The 18,540-nt window shown below is 58.8% G+C and overlaps 1 protein-coding gene across 1 annotated transcript; it reads right to left on the bottom strand.

Moving 5' to 3' along the window:
- Positions 1-3,105: 3,105 nt before the first annotated feature.
- On the bottom strand, positions 3,106-11,205 carry DLK1 (delta like non-canonical Notch ligand 1). The gene is made up of 5 exons (XM_029238226.1): positions 10,974-11,205; positions 9,701-9,764; positions 9,058-9,188; positions 5,993-6,134; positions 3,106-4,090 (listed from the first exon to the last, which is right to left on the bottom strand). Exons 1-5 carry the CDS (start codon positions 11,038-11,040, stop codon positions 3,343-3,345), a joined length of 1,152 nt encoding a protein of 383 aa, XP_029094059.1. The 5' UTR covers positions 11,041-11,205; the 3' UTR covers positions 3,106-3,342.
- Between the last annotated feature and the right edge of the window lie 7,335 nt (positions 11,206-18,540).

The raw sequence follows: 18,540 nt of genomic DNA, 5'->3' as shown, positions 1-18,540 counted from the left end.
CATGTGGAACCCCTCACCCCCGCACCCCTCACCCTCACGCCCCAGCTCCATCCCCACCACCCACAAACAGCCACCCATTGGAGACAGAGGAAAGAGGCCCTGCAGGCCCTGGAGGTGGGACCAATGGGCAGGAAATGCTTGCGCTCCCAGCCCCAGAGTGTGGTCTGGGAGGCCTGGGGCCTCCTCTGCTGCATGGGAAGGACTGGATCGGGCCAGAGCAAGGCCCTCCAAAGTGTGGGCCCCTGACCCTACTTGCCCAGGTCAGAGATCACCAGCAGGGAGGGACGTGTGTGTAGCCCGGCGCGTACAACAAACCAAAGCAACGCATGAGGTAGCCCTTGGTTTTTGTTTATTTTTTCAATAAACAAAAATTTTTTTGCATGTCTGGTTGCAGAGACGGGAAAGCTAAAAAGAGCTCATCACTGACATGTTTGAAATTTTTTGGTCACAAGATCATAACGCCTGCTCCTCTCTCAGTTTGGGGACCGAATTGGTGATCATGTCTCCGATGGCTGTCTTTAAGCTTCCCCGTCATTGGCGTAAACTACACACTACTCCAAACACACCCGAGGTGTGGATGGGCAGTCAAGGATCCCGACACTCTCAGCAGAATCTGGTTACCCCATAGAGGATGGAATGGACCATTTCTGCGTGACGTGAAGACCGTGGCAAGGCTGCTGACCCTGTTCTGATCTCGCGGGATGTGTGCGGTGGGCGCGTGGAATTTGGGTGGGGAGGCCTCAAGTGCTGGTAAGAGAGAATTTGTCACGTGGGCAAGTGAGATGGTCAGGCTGTAAGGGAGGCGTCTGTTCAGGACTCTCCGCTCCCACGTTAATTTACCTGCACTGTGCTAGGCTCCCTGGGGACCGCTGTGCGTCCGCAACCCTCCCAGGCGGCCCCGCGTCCTGCGTGCCCTCAGCTCCCTGCGCACCGCCTTGCACTCAGCAGGTGCGTAGAAATGCTTCCTGATCAAATGGATGATGGACGAATGGATGAGCCAATGAGGACTTGGTCAAGGATGGACAGTGGGGGGGGGGGTCTTTTCCTTGTCATCACGGGACGTGGCTGTCCTCTACAGCACGGAGACCAAAAACGTGAAGTAGAGAATTTGATCATTGCGTCCCATCTTAGAATTTGGCGTTGGGGGAAAACAGGATCAGAACCGTCAGCAGACTCGATCGGGGTCTCACGCGAGAGGCCGGGCGGGGTACCAGACACCCGCCCGACCGTGCCAACAGTTCTTTTTTTTTGTCTTTTTAAAATTTTATTTCTTAAAACGAACTCAAGATGAGATGAGATGGTGACTCCAATGATCTGGAAGAGGGGGAAGGAGGAAGGGGTCGGGGTGAGGGTTATCGGAGGCCGGGGGTGGGCGCCAGGGAGGGGAGGGCGGGGGGGTGGCAAAGGGAGCTGGTGATCTGGGGGTGGGGGCTGGCAGTGGTGACAAGGGTGGTGAGTGAGGGTGACAGGGTTTGGGGATTGAAGGTGAACTGTGGGGAGGAGGGTGGAGAAGGTTGGGGAGCTTTTAGGGGTTTGGGGTGATGGTGGGACGGGGGTCACCTGGGGGGGGCCAAGGGACTGTGGGGTGCAGGGTGATCAGGGACAAGGCAACGAGGGTAGTGGGGGTCTTGGGCTGGGGGTGATAAAGGGCCTGCAGTGGTGGGGACGATGTCTTGGGTGAGACGTCGGGAGGAGCTTGGGGGAGATGAGGGTCGGGCTCTGAATCAGGATGACAAGGGACTTGGGACGGTAAACCGGTGGCTGAGAGAGATGAGGTCAGTGGTCACGTGATGGCGGTGACGCGTGTGGGTGATCTGAATGACCGAGATGACGCAGGTGATGATGGCTTAGCAGGGTAAACACAGCAGGTAGTTATACTCCATAAAGCTAAGCATATAGATTCTTATCCAAATAATTTAAGAAGCAAAATATTCCTAACTGGCACCCAAGGGCTGTTTAGTTGCCCAACTCTAAGAGCTGGAAAGCTAAACAGAGCTCTGTCCCATTTCCTTCTATTTTTTGCAAAAAATATAGATGCTCTTTTTTTAAAAAAAGTCAAAATCTATCATTAAGAAGCTGGCTAGGTCTTTGGGGATCTGAGGGTTATTAATTCAGCAACACAAATGAAATCCGTGCTGTGTAGGCCAGGTCTGGTACCACTGTGGCCACAGAACTAGAAAACGCCCCACAAGCGACAATTTCCACTAAACCCTGTGAAAACCTTGGTGAGGGCTGTGTTGCTGCTCAGATTCGCCAGGGGCACTTGTGGTTCAAGGTGCATTTACATTCCCGGGGGACATCTCTAACCTACAGGGTAGGAGGCAGGTATACAGTTGTTGGGCCTTTGGGGAGGTGGGTAGATAGGCAGGTGGCGGAGGTGCTGCCGAAGGGGCAGCCCCTGACCGCACATCGTGACTCAAAGGGGGCGATCGTTTCCAGATGGGCAGTGGGCCAGGAGGCTCCCCACTTTGAGAAATGCAGTTAAAATCCATTGCAATACATCAAGTGTGCATCCAGGACAGGCCCAAACCTTCGGGTCCCAGGATGAGGTCAGTCTTCATCAGATCCTAATTTTTTAGGGTCAGGGACTGTTTTGGCTCATCACCCCCTCGTTCCTAATTCAGAGTTTGAGAGCAAGAGAGGGGCCTTGGTGGTCACTGTGTTCAAGCCCCTGCCTGGAAAGGGGCTGAAAGGGCAGCCCGGGGTGAGAAGGGGACTCGCCAAGGATCACACAAGCGAGTTAGTGGCAGGGCTGGGATCAGGTCCCGACCCCCGCCAGCAGCCAACCCGGGGCTCTCTCTGCCTGACACGCGGCCGCCGCACTCTGCTGGACCTCAACTCAATCGGAAAGACTGAAGGGCGTGCGGTGTTGATGTGAGTGCGAGTCGGAAGTGGCGTGTGAGAATTAACGAACGAAAGAGATTTTAGCCCTTTTCACAGTGGTTGGTCATGCCAGCAATCGTAACGGTTTCACGAGGACCCTGTGGCCGAGACCCCTCGGAGAGGGACGTCGGCACAGAGCCCTGGTTCTGTTGCCTTGTTTTTTTTTGGTCTTTTTGATTTTAGGTTTAGAGTTTAGAATAACATACTTATTTCTCTTACTTGTTTAAAGATGACATTATTATTACCATTATTTTTTTTTTGTATCATGCATTAAGAAGAGAGAAAGCGGATTCTGGCATTGCGTTTGTCACACTGCAACACAAAGGTAATAGAGGCAAGCACAGCGTTCACCAGATTTGACACAAAGAAGAGCAAACTCCACCACAAAGATGAGAACAGACCGCATATAGTGAGCTCTGCGGGACCCCGAGAACAGAGAGGGGCCGGTGGGAATGCTGCTTAGATCTCCTCGTCGCCAGCCTCCTTGCTGAAGGTGGTCATGTCGATCTTCTCGGGGAGGATGATGTTGACGGCCAGGTCCTCCCCGCTGTTGTAGTGAAGCAGCAGGTTCTTCTTCTTGCGCAGCATGTGGTTGTAACGCAGGTTGGACACCCAGGCCTCGCACTTGTTGAGGAAGACGATGCCCATGGTGCCCAGGACCACCAGGCTGGTGAGCACGCCCAGGATGGTGAAGCAGATGGCCTGACCCTCGGAGAGGAGCGGAGTGCTCTTGTTGAGCTCCTTCATGGACACCTTGAGGATGCGGTGCTCGGGCTGCGGCACCGGCAGCTCGTGCACCCCGGGGGTCAGGCGGTACGTCAGCCCGTAACCGCTGGGCAGACGGGTGACCTGCTGGGGGCCCGCCGCGCGCTTCCGGCCGCAGATGGGGCCCGTGAACTCGGGCTTGCACAGACACCCGAACCTCACCTGGGAGTGCTGCAGGCAGGTGCCCCCGTTGAGGCACGGCTCGTTGGCGCAGGTGGCCACCGGGCGACTGCAGGTCTTGTCCATGAAGCCGGCGGGGCAGCGGCAGCGGAAGTCGCCCCCGATGTCGGTGCAGATGCCCTGGTTCTCGCACGGGTTGGGCGTGCAGCTGTTGGTCACGATCTCGCAGAAATTGCCTGAGAAGCCAGGGGGGCACAGGCAGGAGGCATGGGAGGCCCGGCCCTCATCGTCCACGCAGCTGCCTCCGTGCTGGCAGGGCGAACTGCAACACAACAGGGGGACACGGTAAAGGGCCCTCGGGCACTGAGCTAGGACTGTGGTGCCGGGAGCGTGGACGGACGCTCCGCTCCCCCTCGTGCCACGTGGCAAACCTCCTGGGGCCCGACAAGAGGGCAGGTGCTCAGAACGCACGAGGTGAGGGAGTGAGAGCCAGCCAGTGGGGCCCCGGGGAGCACCGGGCACCATGACCCCTGCCTGCGAGGGGCTCCGGGGCCGTCCGAGGTGGGAGGCCCCCCCCGAGTGGGGTGTATGCCTCACCCCCATCATGCTGCCAGCCTGGAACATGCCTGACCTCCCGAGTCAGGATGCCATCTCCTCTCCCACCCCTTAGGTCATCTCTCCGACCAGAGGCATGACGGTTAGTCACTGCACAGGTCGGGAAACTGAGGCTGAGAGAGGCAAAGTTAGTGACACCCCAGGGCTGCAGCCAGCTGCCCCCGTCAGCTCCGTCCCCAGGCCGTGGAGGCCGAGCAAAGCAAGGCATCCCTCAGTGTCTCCCACCTCCACCGTCCCCAACCCCTCATTATTATTTTTATGTTCAGCGGAGTGAGCCTGCGGGCTATTGTACAGGAAACCCTTGGGGACTCTCAGAGTAAAAGAAATACGCGCTCTGTCTGCACCGGCTGGAGCGGTGTCTGTGCCCGGCTGCTTAATGGTGGCCCATTCACCCAAGTGCAGCTTGCAGACCGAAGCTGTGTGCTCAAAGCAGAGCGCACACAGCATTTAATGTAAGTGCTTTTAAACGAGCAGACCCTTTGTCATCTGATAAATGCCAAAACTCCGGGGAAGAAAGGGGCTCCCAGCGCAAGAAATCAGCATTGCTGCTTCAGGGATGAGGGCGGCATAGGAGCCGGGGCTCTGAAGGAATTTCAAGGACCTTGGGCTCTATTTTGACAGACTGGCTCCAGTCTGTTAGAGAGAAAAGCAAAATATTTTAAAGGTCTCGCTCCGTATTTCCCCTTCCCACCAGCAAGCAGAAATGGAGTTCGGTGGTCACCCCTCTCCTCTGAGCCTGCCCAGGACACTGATCTTGAGATGCTGCAAGAATGCTGGTTCCTGTCCCTTGCGGCTCGGGGCTCTCTGCCCCACCCCTGGAATGCATTTTACGCTTTGGTTTCCTCACGGGACGGGGGCGCCCCAACCCGCAGCTACCGGCCCAGGCCTGGAGTCTACTTTGAATTCTCGCCTCTCTCGAGATCTCTCCTGGTCTCCGTTTTAAGCCCCCTCGGAGGGTGGGACTGGCTCCATGCACTGAGCAGATAAGGGCCGGAAATGGCTGAGCTGCTGGGAAGCCCGCTCAGAGGCACCAGAGAGGCCAGGGGCCGTTCCATCTGCTAGGCGCGCTGCCCAGAGCCCCAGAGCCCCCTCCCCACGAGGGGAGCTGAGGGCTGAACACCCCGCCTTCCGGGGCCCCGTGCTGGCTGCAGCCCCCTCTCCCCACCTCCTAAGACATCCCAGAAAACCCCGAAGCAGAGCTTACCAGCTCCCCCAAACCCGCCCCTAAAACACGGTAAGTGGGTTTCACAAACAGCCTCGGGCGCTGCCGAACTCTGATCTCTTGTTACGTCTCCTTTAGAAAATTATGCAGCTCGAGCTCTGGTTCACGGTCCCAATCTCCTCTCATTCACACACATCAGGACGTGGGAACGTCAGGGGAATATGAAATCGCCTTCAGGATTGTTTGAAAAAATTATGGAAATGACACACTCCCCCATAAATACCCTGATCGGGGCGGCCCCCCACGGGGTGCAGGATGAGCACTTACTTGGTCTTTTGTCAGGCGACAGGTCCGACTGGGTTAGGCTGAAAGGGTCTTTAGGGGGTGTGAAAAAGGAATCTAAAGCGGCATTTATCAGAGCACACATAGCCCGGAGAGAATACTTACCCATTCATCACGCAGGGCCCGTCCTTTTTCTGACAGTCCTTTCCTGAGAATCCAGGGGCACAGGAACACTCGTACTGGCCGTTATCGAGGTTCACACAGGTTCCATTGTTGGCACAGGGGGTCGAGGTGCAAGCCCGAACATCTGTGGGGAGAGAGAACCAGGGAGATGAGGGGGACACAGACGCTGGACGGAGAGCATCCTGGGTGGGGACAGGAAGAGCCCCCTCCGTCTGGTCGAGGGGGACCCCGTGTGAGCTGCCGAGATGTCTCTGCTTGTGTCCACTGCCAAGGGTCACCCAGCGGGGTCCTGAGGAAGAGGGTGTAGCGACCCCCCGAACCCTGATATAAGTAAACAGCTCAGGGAGCTCAAGGGTCACAGAGACAGAAAGTCACGGCCACTCACTAATATTCAACAGGCCAGCTGTGCCCTTCTGCTGGCGCCAGGTCACCTCTTCGGTCCAGCCACACTGACCTTCACCGCAGACCCCTTCCCTCCCCCCAAAACTGTGCCGAGCTGAGATTCCCTAACGGCCGCCTCCCAGACAAGTCTCTTGTGTTTGAAGGGGGTCCTTGCCGCTCGGGGGGCTAGCCCAGCCCAACAGTTAGCAACGTCAGCTGCCCTTCGTACTCCTCCATCAAAAAGGAGCAGGCGGGGAATGAGATGTAAAGCCCCCTGTCGGGAATCAAGAGACCTGGTTTAGCCCCAGCACCGCCTCCACCGCTCGGTGGTCTCTCGTTCTGAACGAAGGGGGTCCAGGATAAAAAGGCTGCATCTTTTGAAGGCAACGCAATGAGAACTATTGAGTGCTCGCCTGTAAGCACGGGTTTCCATGAACACTGGTGTGTTTCCACCACCGTTTTACACCTCCCGTCACGCACACTTCATTATTCGGGGCTCAGCAAGGCAGGGAAGGGCTGAACAAAGGGGCCTGGGTCAGGGGCTCTCTGACAGTGGAGACCCCAGCCCCCAGGCCTGGCCAGGGAGAGACCCTTTCTGTGCCCATCTCCAGCCGGCGGCCGAGTTCAGCTCCCTCCTCCCCCCACCGCCCCGACTCTGTGCCTCACTTTCCCCAGTTAGAAAGGGGGGGGGCTCTCCCTGGCCCATCTCTGAGAGCCCCTTCAGCTTTGTTTATCTACCACCCGAGCTGCCGCATCGGCCAAACAGAAAGCCAGGGCCAACCAGAGACGCAGCGAACGAAGGCAGCCTGGGTTCAGGTCCCCGGGGCTGAGGCCACACACGTGCAGATTTATTCCCTCTTTTCAAGAGCCCCGCACCCTCATGGAGTAGATGGCAATCAATCAGTAAGGAAAAGCTTGCACGCCAAGCTGATGGCTTATCCCGAGCACACGAGGCGCTCCTTGGGAGCCCGGCTTGGTGCGAGGAAACATAAAGAGGATTTATCATTACGGGAAGGCGCCAGGCGTTAGCACGCAGCGCCTCCGTGGCAAGCTTCTAATTCCCTGCTCCGGGCTCTCCTGTCAATGGAGATCTTAAATTTAAGCTGAAGAGCTGGCGACCACCCTACTCCTCTCCCACGGTGTCAAGCCCCGTGAGCCGAGGATCAGCCCACCTTCTCCTTTCCTGGGCCTCTGACCCCAAAGTCGGGTGGATTAAGCCGCCACCGGGAGAAAGCTGCCGGGGGGGTCTCTGCCTGCCTGCCGGGGCAGCAGCTGTGGCGAGGACAGCCTCAGAGACGGGTGAAAAGGGAGAGGGCCGGCGATTACCCGGAGGGCTGTTTCCTCTGGACCCAGCCGTCCCAAGCTTTTGTCAACGCAGTGCGGAAGGGACCTTTTGTCTGGAGGACTCCACGGGGGGCGTCCTGGATTAGATATCAGAAAGAGTGGGCTCCAGGCTAAAAGCCCTGATCCCGAATGGTGGCTTTTCTGGGACCCCTCGGGTCCCCAAAACTTCAAGGGTGCAGAGCCCAAGCTCTGTTGGCCAGAGCGTGAGTCAGCTGTGGGGCAAAGCCTGCGTCATATTGGCTGGGGAGACTTTAAAGTCCCGAGACAACGTGATGGGGGATTTTGAAAGCCCACTGCCTTGGCTACGCGGGGCAGGGGTGCTAACAACGTGCTCTTAGGTTTTTCTTGACGGGAGGGTGTTAGAAACAGCCTCAGATGAGAATGAGCCCATTTCTGGGGCAGAGGGAGGGGTTTTGTAGTTGGCTGTTCCCCCAACTTCTCAGGTGTCCTGAGCAGACCCCTTTGCGTCCCGAAGCCTCAGTTTCCCTACTGGTACCACTCGTCTTTACTGACGCTGCCGTCGGGACCGAGGGACAGAGAACGCATGGCAGCTGCCTACACTGCTGGGAGTCCTCTCGAGGACCTTAGTTTGCCTGGGCTTCAGGGCAGGTTTTGCCAAATGAGAATGGGCTCGGATGAGCATTCTGCAGCCTGAAGGCGCAGCGACAGCCAACCCTCAATTGCTCAGGGTAATGGAGGGCAAAGACTGCTTAAGTTAACAAAATCAACAGATAACGCCAATCTGCACTTTAGCTACTTCTCAGCCTTTCCCGACCCCCCACCTCCCCTTACACTTGACCTCTTCCAGCACAGCCCCCGGCCCTGTCCCAGTGGCCCTGACTCAGCTCCCCGCTGCGCCCAGCACTCAGCACCCAGCACCCCTCCCCGCGTCTGTCTGCTTGCTTGTTGCAGCATATCCTGAACAGCCTGGCGGGTGAATTTCATGGAGTCTTGGCTCTGCGACCCCCTGAGTCCTTTCCCCTCTCAGAGCTTCAGTGCCCCGAACAGGTTTCTCGAGGCTGTGGTCCCCACCCGCTCAGCTTCGCGTGGCGTGTTTGTGACTCTTTATTCAACTGGCAGCCCCCCTACCCCAGTGCCTTCCCCGGTGCTGGGTGCTGGCGGTGCAGAAGGGAGCAAAATTAAGTCCCTACCTGTGAGGAGGCTCCCAGCACCAGCAGGAAGTGTATAAACAGATCATTACCATACAGAGCGCTGGGGTGTGTTGGGCTAAGGCAAGAGGGGGAGGGGCGGCAGCCACGGGGCTGGGAGGAGGTGGCTGGGGGCAGGGGGCCGGGGCCAGGGTGGGCGGGGCAGGTGCCAACCTAGGTCGCAGAGATGTCCATCCCAGCCGTCCTTGCAAATGCACTGCCTGGGCTCCACACAGAGTCCATTAACACAGCCGGGAAAGGTCACGCACTGGTCACACAGGGGACCCTGCCAGCCAGGCTGGCACCTGCGGGAGTTGGGGAAGAAAGGTGGGGATGTATGAGGGGGGGCAGGGATGGAGAAGGGGCTCCGGTTGCTTTTTGTGGAACCAAGAGCCCTCGCGGGTCTCTGCCCAGTGCCCGGCCGGTGGGTCCCAGGAAACCAATACCAGTCACCTGAATGGAAAAGCTTAAACAGGAGATCAGCTGGGGAGCAGGCAGAGGGGTCCCTGAGAGCCAGAGGAAGAGCTGCGTTTTGCCGCAGTGGCCTGCAGTGGTCTCACCTGCGAGAGGCTCTCCCGCCACCCACCCCTCTGAGAAAGCCGTCCTGTCCCCGCCACCGCTCCCAGCAGCCCCCGCCTCCCGGTCCTCTTGTCCCCCTCACCCCCCACCCACGTCACTGGCTTCCTGCGGGGGCGAGGAAGCTGTTTGCTGCAGTCCAGGGGCCAAGCCCTCCCCGTTTTTTCTGCCTGACGTCATGACTCCCCAGAATTCTGCCCTGGCCCTCCAACACGCTGCCTCTGGGGAGCCGCTCCATTACCTGCAAACATTGTCATCCTCGCAGAATCCATTTTGGGGGTGGCAGGCCGGGAAGCATTCAGCTCCTGAGGCACAAGAAAGGTTACACCATTCACCCCACGAGGCCCTACAGGCTGTGGCAGAGGCCACGACGGCCTCCCAGGAAGCAGCCTCCGACCCTCTGTGGCTCTACCCACTGGGCACACAGTAGGCACTTCATCCCAACCCACTTAGGAGAAAAATCTCTGCATGTCCCTGGTTATGGAGTGACCACAGCCCACTGCCTAGCTCCTAGGACCAGGTCAGACACCCAGTGTCCCTCAAAGAAATTACAGACGCCAAATCCTAAAAGCAGGAATGAGGAGACAGTGAACGAGAACGGAAAGATTTTGACCCCTGGGCACTCGGCCAAACCCTCACTTTTGCCAAGTGAGCTAAAGGCGAGGGGGGGGGGCGGGGCCAGATTTTGAGATATTCAGCTCTGGGGAAGCCCAGACAGGTTCACCTGGAGGGCTCACAGGTAAGGCGTCTGGAGTTTTTAAAGGTTAATCCCAGTTAAGCCAGGCACCCAGGTCAAACTCCCAATTTTCCCCACACCAGACTCTTCGTATTAAAAAGACGAACAAGGGTTTTGCGGAAAAGGCTGTAATTCTGACACAACTTAGAGATCCTGACACTTTAATAGGCACCTACTGTGTGCAGTGCCTGTAACTCCCGCCAGCTTTTCAGACAGGACCCCCGTCACCACTGGTGCAGCGGGCTGGGGGACCCTGCGGGAAGGGGGCAACTCTCTCGCTGTCAGAGACATATGGCCGCCACAGACAGGAGTGTCGCAGCCCCTCACCTAGACAAACGCCACGCAGGAGGGGCTCGGGCTGGGCTCCCAGCTAGCAATTTGAGGCGACGATGGCAAAGTTACCCCCCCACAGGCCTGTTCCCGAACGCACACGCAGGGACCCCCCAAAGTTGAACCCCAGAGCATTTTCACAGAGGGCTCCCCAGCATCACCTCGTTTCTCCATACCTCCTCTCTGCACACCGACACCCTGCGAGCGCCACTTCTGCGGGGCGGGAAGGGGCCGGGGTCCCACAGCTCCCCCGCCCCCGGGGACCCCAGGGCCGGGCTTGGCATGCGAGGGTGGCAGGGAGGACCAGGCAGGCGCGGCGCGGGGCTTAGGATTAGGCGGGACGGGCGGAAGTCGGGGCGCGCGGGACGGGGCGCGCGGGGCACGGCGGCCGGGGGGGTGTCGCAGTCTTCCCCAGAGGGGGCGCGAGCCAGGCCGCCGGGGGGCTCACCATGGGCACTGCGGCCGAAGGCCAGCAGGAGCAAGAGGACGGGCAGGAGGGCTGCGGTCGCGGTCATCGCGGGGCGGCCGGGGTCGCGGTCCCGGGAGCGGCGCGGGCGCGGGTCCGGCTCCGGGCGCCGCGCTGGGCTTCTGGTTGCGGACGCGGAAGGGGGCGCGGGCGCGCGGCGAGGGGAAAGCCAGGGCTGCACCGGGCTGCGCGCTGCGCTCTCCGCTGCCGCCGCCGAGCTGCCGCCGCCGCCGCGCGCGCCGCCCTTTTCGTACCGCCGCCCCCCCGCGGCCCCCGCCCCCCGCCCCCGCCTTCGCGCGCACGGGGCCGGCGCCGGCCAGTCCCGGTGACCCCCGCCCCTCGCGGGGCCGCCCCCCACCACTGCGGCGTCCCGGAAACCGGCTCGCGCACGCGGGGCACTCTTGGCTAGACGGGCACCGGTACCCCGCGCGCCTTTGGCACGCGTTTCCCCCACAGGACGGCACACGGGCGCGCACACACGGGCCCGCTTAGGACAAGTCGCATGAGCCAAACACGGGCTGGGCCGTAGACCCCAGGAAGACGCGAGGATACGCTCGGAATACAGAAACACGCACAGAAACACCAAAACACTTATCGCCAAGGTCCCGAGCACGCATGCCATGGCTCACGCACCCAGAAAAACCCAAACGCACACTCTAGAGACGGGGAAAACGCACACTGTCGCACACGCACCGGGAAAAACACTTATGAGGAGCCTTAGGCACCCACGCTCGTAGCCATAAAGACGCAGGGAAACGCAGACACACTCGTAGCAGCACACAAGGCAACCCCGACACACCGTGCTACGCCACAAACACACACTGCGACACACGCGCACGTCCTAGAAATAGTCGGGAGCGCCACAGGCTCAGTCATAGGCACGCAGAGAGGCTGAGGACATAACAGTTATGAAACCCTGGACATCCGTCAACATGTGCTCGGCCGTCCACACAGAGGCACGTGCACAGCCGCGTGCACACCTGAACATGCGAATATCCTTGTAAACATGCAGACACCCGGACACATGTTCAATCACATACACCCACACACGCGCAGTCAGGCCCTAGGCCTGCCGGAAGGCTCTCACACATCTGATATTCACACACACACATACCCAGTCCCCGAAACTCACAAATCTCAGGCTCTTGGTTACACGCTTATCAAAACACGCAGGTACGGTCACCCAGCGCATACGGGCGCGCGCGCACACACACGCAGACCCCAACACATCCATCCTTGCCCGCACTGACACGTGTGGGCAAGTTCACAAGTATGCTCACACTGACGTGCACAGTTGCACACCCGGCACTCAGCACATATTCCAGAACCACCGGGAGGCTTCTGGCCCCGGGTCTCAGGGAAGTGCGGCTGGGGGATGGTGACCCTGCCACAGACCCTCCCCCTCCAAAAAACTCCTGGTAGAAGCCCCCAGCCTGAACTTAGAGCCCCACAGTCTGCTGGGCTGTCTCCCCCCCCCCCCCCGCACCCCTCTCCCTATCAGGGAGGTTTAGGGAAATGGGGAAGGACCTGGTAGGCGGTGGCAGGTGGCAGAAAGGGAATCAAAGGTGCTTAACCTCTGGGGAGGGTACCAGGAGGTCCTGCCGGTAGAAGGATCTTTTGTGTATGCTTCATTTGCATTGATTAGTTTGCACAGAGATGCCACGGAACTGGGAGTGGACGCCCACCCATTTCTTGGCCTACCCTGCCCACAGCGCTGGGGTGGGGGGTGATCTCTGCCACTATGAACCTGGGCTGGGAGGCCTTGGCCTTTGGGCCATCTCACAGTGCCCTGGCAGGTCTGAGGACAGACTTGCTGTCCTTGGGATGGGTTTGGGAAGTCAGGCTAGGGGGAGCCCGCACTTCCCACCCTGCTGGCCCTGAGGCCCTAAGTCTGCAACCCAGAAGTAGGACTTGCTCTGGGAGGACTCTTGGAGGCTGGAGGGAAGCCCCCCGACCCCCTTGTGGACGGTGCCTCTTCCCTGCCGTCTGCCGAAGACCCAGAAGCGGGGTCTGGGTGCGTTGGGAACGGCTTTGGTGACAGGCTGGAGGGCAGCAGTCACACAGTAGCCGCCCTGACCAGCTCCCCACCTCACGCGCCTGCCTTTCCGTTACCCCATCCTCTTCCACGAACTCTTTCCTCAAGTGAAGAAACTGAGTCCAGAGATGGAAGGCCTTTTGCCCAAGTCCTCTGGGCTACGGTGGGAGTGGCTGGAGGTCCAACTGTCCGCTGCATGGAGATCGCACGGCTTCTGTGATGCCCCCTCCCTCCGAGGACCCTGACCTCAGCCTCCAAAATTATCCTAGGCAGCGGGCAGATAGGGAGGGCTGCGTTCTCAGCCAGACGCTAAGGAGAAGCGGGGATATCAGGACCGAGCGGCCTGAGGTGAGGGCCCACCGCCGCCCTCCAGACCAAGTCACGAGGTGCCCCCTCCCCCCGCAGCCATGGAGTGTGCCCCACCTAGACCCCTCCCTTCCCTACCTGGGTCCCTTCCCACCGCTGCCCTCTCCAGTTTTGGAAAGGGAGGGAGGCCTCAGGAGGGCAGTCTCCCTCCACAGCTTCCAAGCCTGAATGTCAGGAGCTTAGGCTGAAAGGGCACTCCCTTGGCCAGTTGGTACCTGCTCGTTAATCCCAGCTCCATCCCCTGCCTGCTGAGCGCCGACCGCTTCCACTCAGAGCCCAGTTTCCTTGTCTATAAACAGGGATGCCACACCTGTCCCCAAAAGGAACTAGGGTTTCCTAAGTAGAAAACCACGGTACTCACAAGGCCTGGCCCCTTCCTGCCCTTCCTCCAAGAGCTGCCAGTGGGTCTCCGCCCCAGGTGGCCAGAGAGGGCTGGCGGCGGAGGGGGTGGGGACAGGGTGCTGCGGATGGAGCCCTCTACCGGAGCCCCCTGCAGGGCCGCTGCAGGGAGAGGGGTTCCTGTCTGACGGTATCTATAAGCCTAGAGCTTTCTGTTGGTTTGCTCTAGTCTCAATAAAGTGCTTGTAAATTCAGGAGACCTGAGATTTCTTTTCAGCAAGCAGACACTGAGAAAGGGTAGCTGAGAAGCCACGGGGAGGGTGGTTGGTGACTATCACAGGCTTCAAGGCTGCACAGAAGAACGAAAATGCCAATCGGGTCCCTTGGGGAGAAGTCGACTCCGTCTGCTGTTTGCAAGCGGGCCCTGGGGGCTGAGGAGCACAGGGCAGCCCCTCCTCTATCTGTGCATCCCTTCCCTCCCCTCCCCTCCCCGCTCCCCTCCCCTCCCCTCACTCCCCTCCTCTCTGAAGTACAGGCCTCTGAGATCACAGAAGAGGCAAATAGCCCCCGCCCTCGGAAAATGCTTGACCCACTGGTCATCACAGCCTGGCGTGGCAGGCGGTCTACACAGGTAGCAGGGATTAGACCTGCCAACCGAGCTGAACTCTATCCTTCTGCTAAGCCGAGTTGGCTCTGCCTACTACTCCCCCACTCCCCAGAAAGCCAGTGGTCCTCTGGTAAGCAGGAACAGAGGCTGGGCTTCAGTCTCCCAGGGGGCAGCAAGGAAGCTGGTGATGGGTGAAAGTTTTCTAAGCGAAGCAAAGAGATGTTATCTCCAGCCCTTTTCCACGCCCCCTCCTCCTCTCCCCCTCCCCCCTCTCCAAACACTAACATGGCCCCCAGACTGCACCAGACCACTTTGCCCTTGATTAAAGACAGAATCACTGATCAGGCCAGCCCAGCAGGGTCCAGCTGGAGGGGCCTCAGAGACCAGCTAATCCTGGGCGTGCACAGCAGGAGCAAGGCAGCTGGGACATCCAGTTCTGCACCCTGACTGGTCCAGTCCTAGTGGGACATTGTACAGCTGGGGAAACTGAGGCCCGATGAAGACTCACAGGAGCCTTTGTCCCCTCTTCCCCTCTGCCCCCCCTCTGTGCATTCTCCATCCTCCCTCCAGGAAAGGGCACGGCTGCCTGGCCCTGCCGGAGATGCAGCTCTTCCCAAAGGGACGGCTCCTGTAACTGGGCGAGCCCAGTGCCCAAAATTCAGGGCACCTGGTTAGAGCCCTAGAGCTGAAATATCCTAGAGACAGTGGGGCAGTGGTCTCTCCGCCACCAGGCCACAGGCTAGGCGTTTACAGGCAAACCGGGGCTGCCTTCCTGCCTCTCCCTGACACCCCCGCACCCCCCCAACCCCGCGCCTGGGACTTAAATTCGGTTTTAGCCGAATCTCAGCGGGGCCTCCTCACAGCTGGGCTGGGTCAGGATTGCAAGGCCCACTTCAGAGTTGAGTACACTGAGGCTTGAAGACCCCGAGACAGGTGTGCAGCTAATAAGTAGCAGAGCTGGGATTCACATCCGAGTCTACGGGGATTCCAAGCTCTGGGCTCTCTGCTCAGCCAACCGCGGGGTAAGAGAGAGCAGGGCAGGGAGGACAAGTGGGAAGATACGGAGGACAGTCCCAGGACCCTGCTCTCCCCTCCTTGGGTGAGGGCGCAGCCCAGCCACCTTGGAGGCTTCGAGGGCTTCTCGCAGACACCAAAGAGCCACACAGCTGCCGCGATTACGATCCTTTTCCAAAGCTAAAGTTCATCTTTGGAGAGAGAAATTATCTTTTTTTTTTCTGCCAAGGGGAGGGGGCTTGGGGGCGGAGGATGGAGACAAATGAGAGACACACCCGGGTACATTTGGGCTCAAGAACATGACGGTTTGGTTTCAAGTTCAATCAGAGAGAAGCCTCTTCAGTCTGAAGTGGGACTGCGCTCAGCCGAGGAGGCGCAGGCTCAGCTCCCGGCCTCGTGCGCGGGGCCTGGAGAGGCGCGTGACAGCGCCAGGCCCACTGCAGGGCTCTCTGTGGGGCTGCAGGGGAGCACAGAGCCGGCCCATTTCCCCGAGCCCCCCTGCGCAGGCCTGCATGTGACACGGGGGAGGGAGCACAGCTCCCCCAGGCCCCACCAGAAGCTCCAGGGAGGGAAGAATACAAGAGGTGTCTTGGTCTGAGTCCATATTTAGTGTTGACCTATGCCAGGTCGCGCCTCTCCCCTGAGCAGAGCCAATTTCTCATCATGGATGGTAGGATTCAAAAATAGATTTTTCTTGCTTCCTTTCTCGCCGTTGGAATCGACATGGATGTCAAGTTCACAAGTCTAATTGTCTACGTCATCAATCAAATTATCCTTTTAAAGGGCGCCACTGAGTCACGCTGTGCGCGTGGAGGGGGCTCTTGGGGTCCCCAGAAGGGTTAATGACAACTCCCCATCCCACCCCCATACTCTCTAGGTAAACTCACCCCCTCCCAGGAGCGAGCAAATCAAGACCAGAGGAAAAAGGAGTCTTTTCATCACTTAGCCTGTCTGTCGATGCAGGCTTTGGCAAAAAGCACAGTAATTCTTCATTCATCAGAAATTCCCAGAAGTTAATTTTCCGTAAAACAGAGGCGGACCTCTTTAAACGTAGTCATTTATCCATTCAGCATTGGCTGAGCTCCTACTGTGTACCTGGGGCTCTGCTGGGGGTGGAGTGTATACAGTGATAGACCCCAAGGTGGTCCCTCACCGCCAAGAGTTGAAGGGGCAGGGGAGACAGAGGGTTTACAGGCCTCTGACCTGCAAGGGTGTGCGTGCTGGGAGAGCCGTGCACACATGGGGAAGGGGGTTGAGCTCTTCTCTGGGGTGGGGGGAGTGTGTAAGGATGCACAGTTCTCCAGGGTGTGCCATTACGGGAGGACCTCTGGGTGTGCACGCGTGTGATGGCTAAAGAGTGTGGGTTGTTCATTGTGACTGGGACAGGGTTAGGCTGGAGAGAGACCACTACAAAACTTTCAGCATTTTGGATATATAATCCTTCTGCCCTATTCTTGAATGTTCTTCAGCCTCCCCTACCCTGGCAAGCAGTCCAGGGAACACAAACCCCCCTTTTCTCATACGAGGGTCAACCCAAGAACAAGAAACAAGAAACCCATGAACAAGAAAAGGACTCCCGGCTTTTCTTGCCCAGACTTGTGCCAAGTCTTGGGAACTGGGCTGAGCCGCCCCCAGTGGTCCCTGCTGTGCCCGCCCACACACCTTCCCAGGAGGGTCCAGCTTGGAGGCCCTTCACAGGCACCGACAAAGTGCCCGGTGATCAGTGTAAACAGGGGACCTCCTTTAGCCAGTGAAGAAAACGTCTTCTCAAGCCCTGAGCCCCTAGAAGGAGGACACTCATCCTGGCCCCAGTTTAGGAGTTTGGGTGGGGGGTGATTATGGCAGAATCACAGCCTCTTTCCATCTCCAAGAGTCCGGGTCCAGGAAAAAGAGGCTGTGCATCGTGGCTCGGCCTGCCGCACCTGTCAAGTTTAAGGATGTGAACACACAGCTCTCGAGGAATTTAAGATGGTCCCGTACTATATTTATTCTCTTACTTGTAAGAAAGCATGAGCATTTGCATTCCATTATATTCAAAGAAGGTTTTTGGTGTCCTTCTGCATCCCAGGCGTTAGGGATCTCTGGCAAAAGAAAGACACTGCCCTGTGCCCAAGCAGGGCCCTGGGACAGCCGGGCAGGAGGTCAGGGCATCACCTATTTGTCCTCTCTCCCCTCCTCCTCCGAGGCCTTCGCCACCACCTGCCAGGTCCTCCCAGCTCTTGCCCCCTCCCCGCCTCCAACCCACCCAGGACTGGAAACCAGTGAGCCTGTGGCCTCCCCTCAGCCACCCCTCCCCCTCTGCCACCCAGCAGCACCATCCACCCCGAGCACATCTCCCCCGCCTGGTGTTAATGGATTTTGCACGTGTGCCTGACCTCAGCAGGACCAGAAGCGCCTTGCTCAGCCTTGCGCCTCTCAGCCGGCAGCCTGCCGGGCTACCCACAGGGTGTTTGTGGATTAAGTGAGTTAATGAATAAATGAATGAGGCACCAAGTGTTCTCAGGGGTAACCATAGGCCCCTCGCAAAGATCCTGCGTCCTAGCAACTGGCCTGGGCCGTGGCCCTGTCCACCCAGCACCTTCTGGCCATCCCTGATTGCTGCATTCTAGGGGTTGCTGACCCCCTCAAACTGGGCTTCCTGAAGCGCGGCCACCAAGGTTGCAGTGATAACCTCACTTTGTTCCCTCCCCACCAGGACCCCCCAGTTCTTTTTTTAAGAATGTAGAATGTGGGGAGCAGCTGCAGTGAAACCTCAGCCGGGGCCCCCACTGTCACCTGCCCCCCTGCCCACCTCCCCCAGCGCCTGGCTCCTGTGTGCCGCTCTCCACAAGCCTGTTCCTATGGTGACGCTCTGCGCCTCACAGGCCCTACCTAGCTGCCTGCAGCCAAGCTCCAGCTAAGGATGGGGGGCAGGGGACACCCAGCCTGAGCTGACCCAGCTCACCCCACCCAACACACATGGGGTTTCTCGCTATCCCCAAACTCAAGCGTGGTCTTCCAAGACGAGCCTTAATTTGATACCTGCACAGAAATGTCTGTTCCTCCTACCTCTCCACCTGTAGGGGCTCCCCTATTAGCCATAGAGCTTGAGGCTGGGGCCCAGAGAGGCTGAGCCATTCTCCCAAGGTCACACAGCCAGGTATTGAATGAACAGGACCAGAATGTTGGCGCCTGGTGCCCCGCCAGGA

Source organism: Monodon monoceros, unplaced genomic scaffold (assembly GCF_005190385.1).
Source record: "Monodon monoceros isolate NGI ecotype Baffin Bay Population unplaced genomic scaffold, NGI_Narwhal_1 Super_Scaffold_21, whole genome shotgun sequence".
Classification (NCBI taxonomy): Eukaryota; Metazoa; Chordata; class Mammalia; order Artiodactyla; family Monodontidae; genus Monodon; species Monodon monoceros.
The sequence above is the reverse complement of the archived record's forward strand: the minus strand, read 5'-3'. Positions and strand labels throughout refer to the sequence as shown.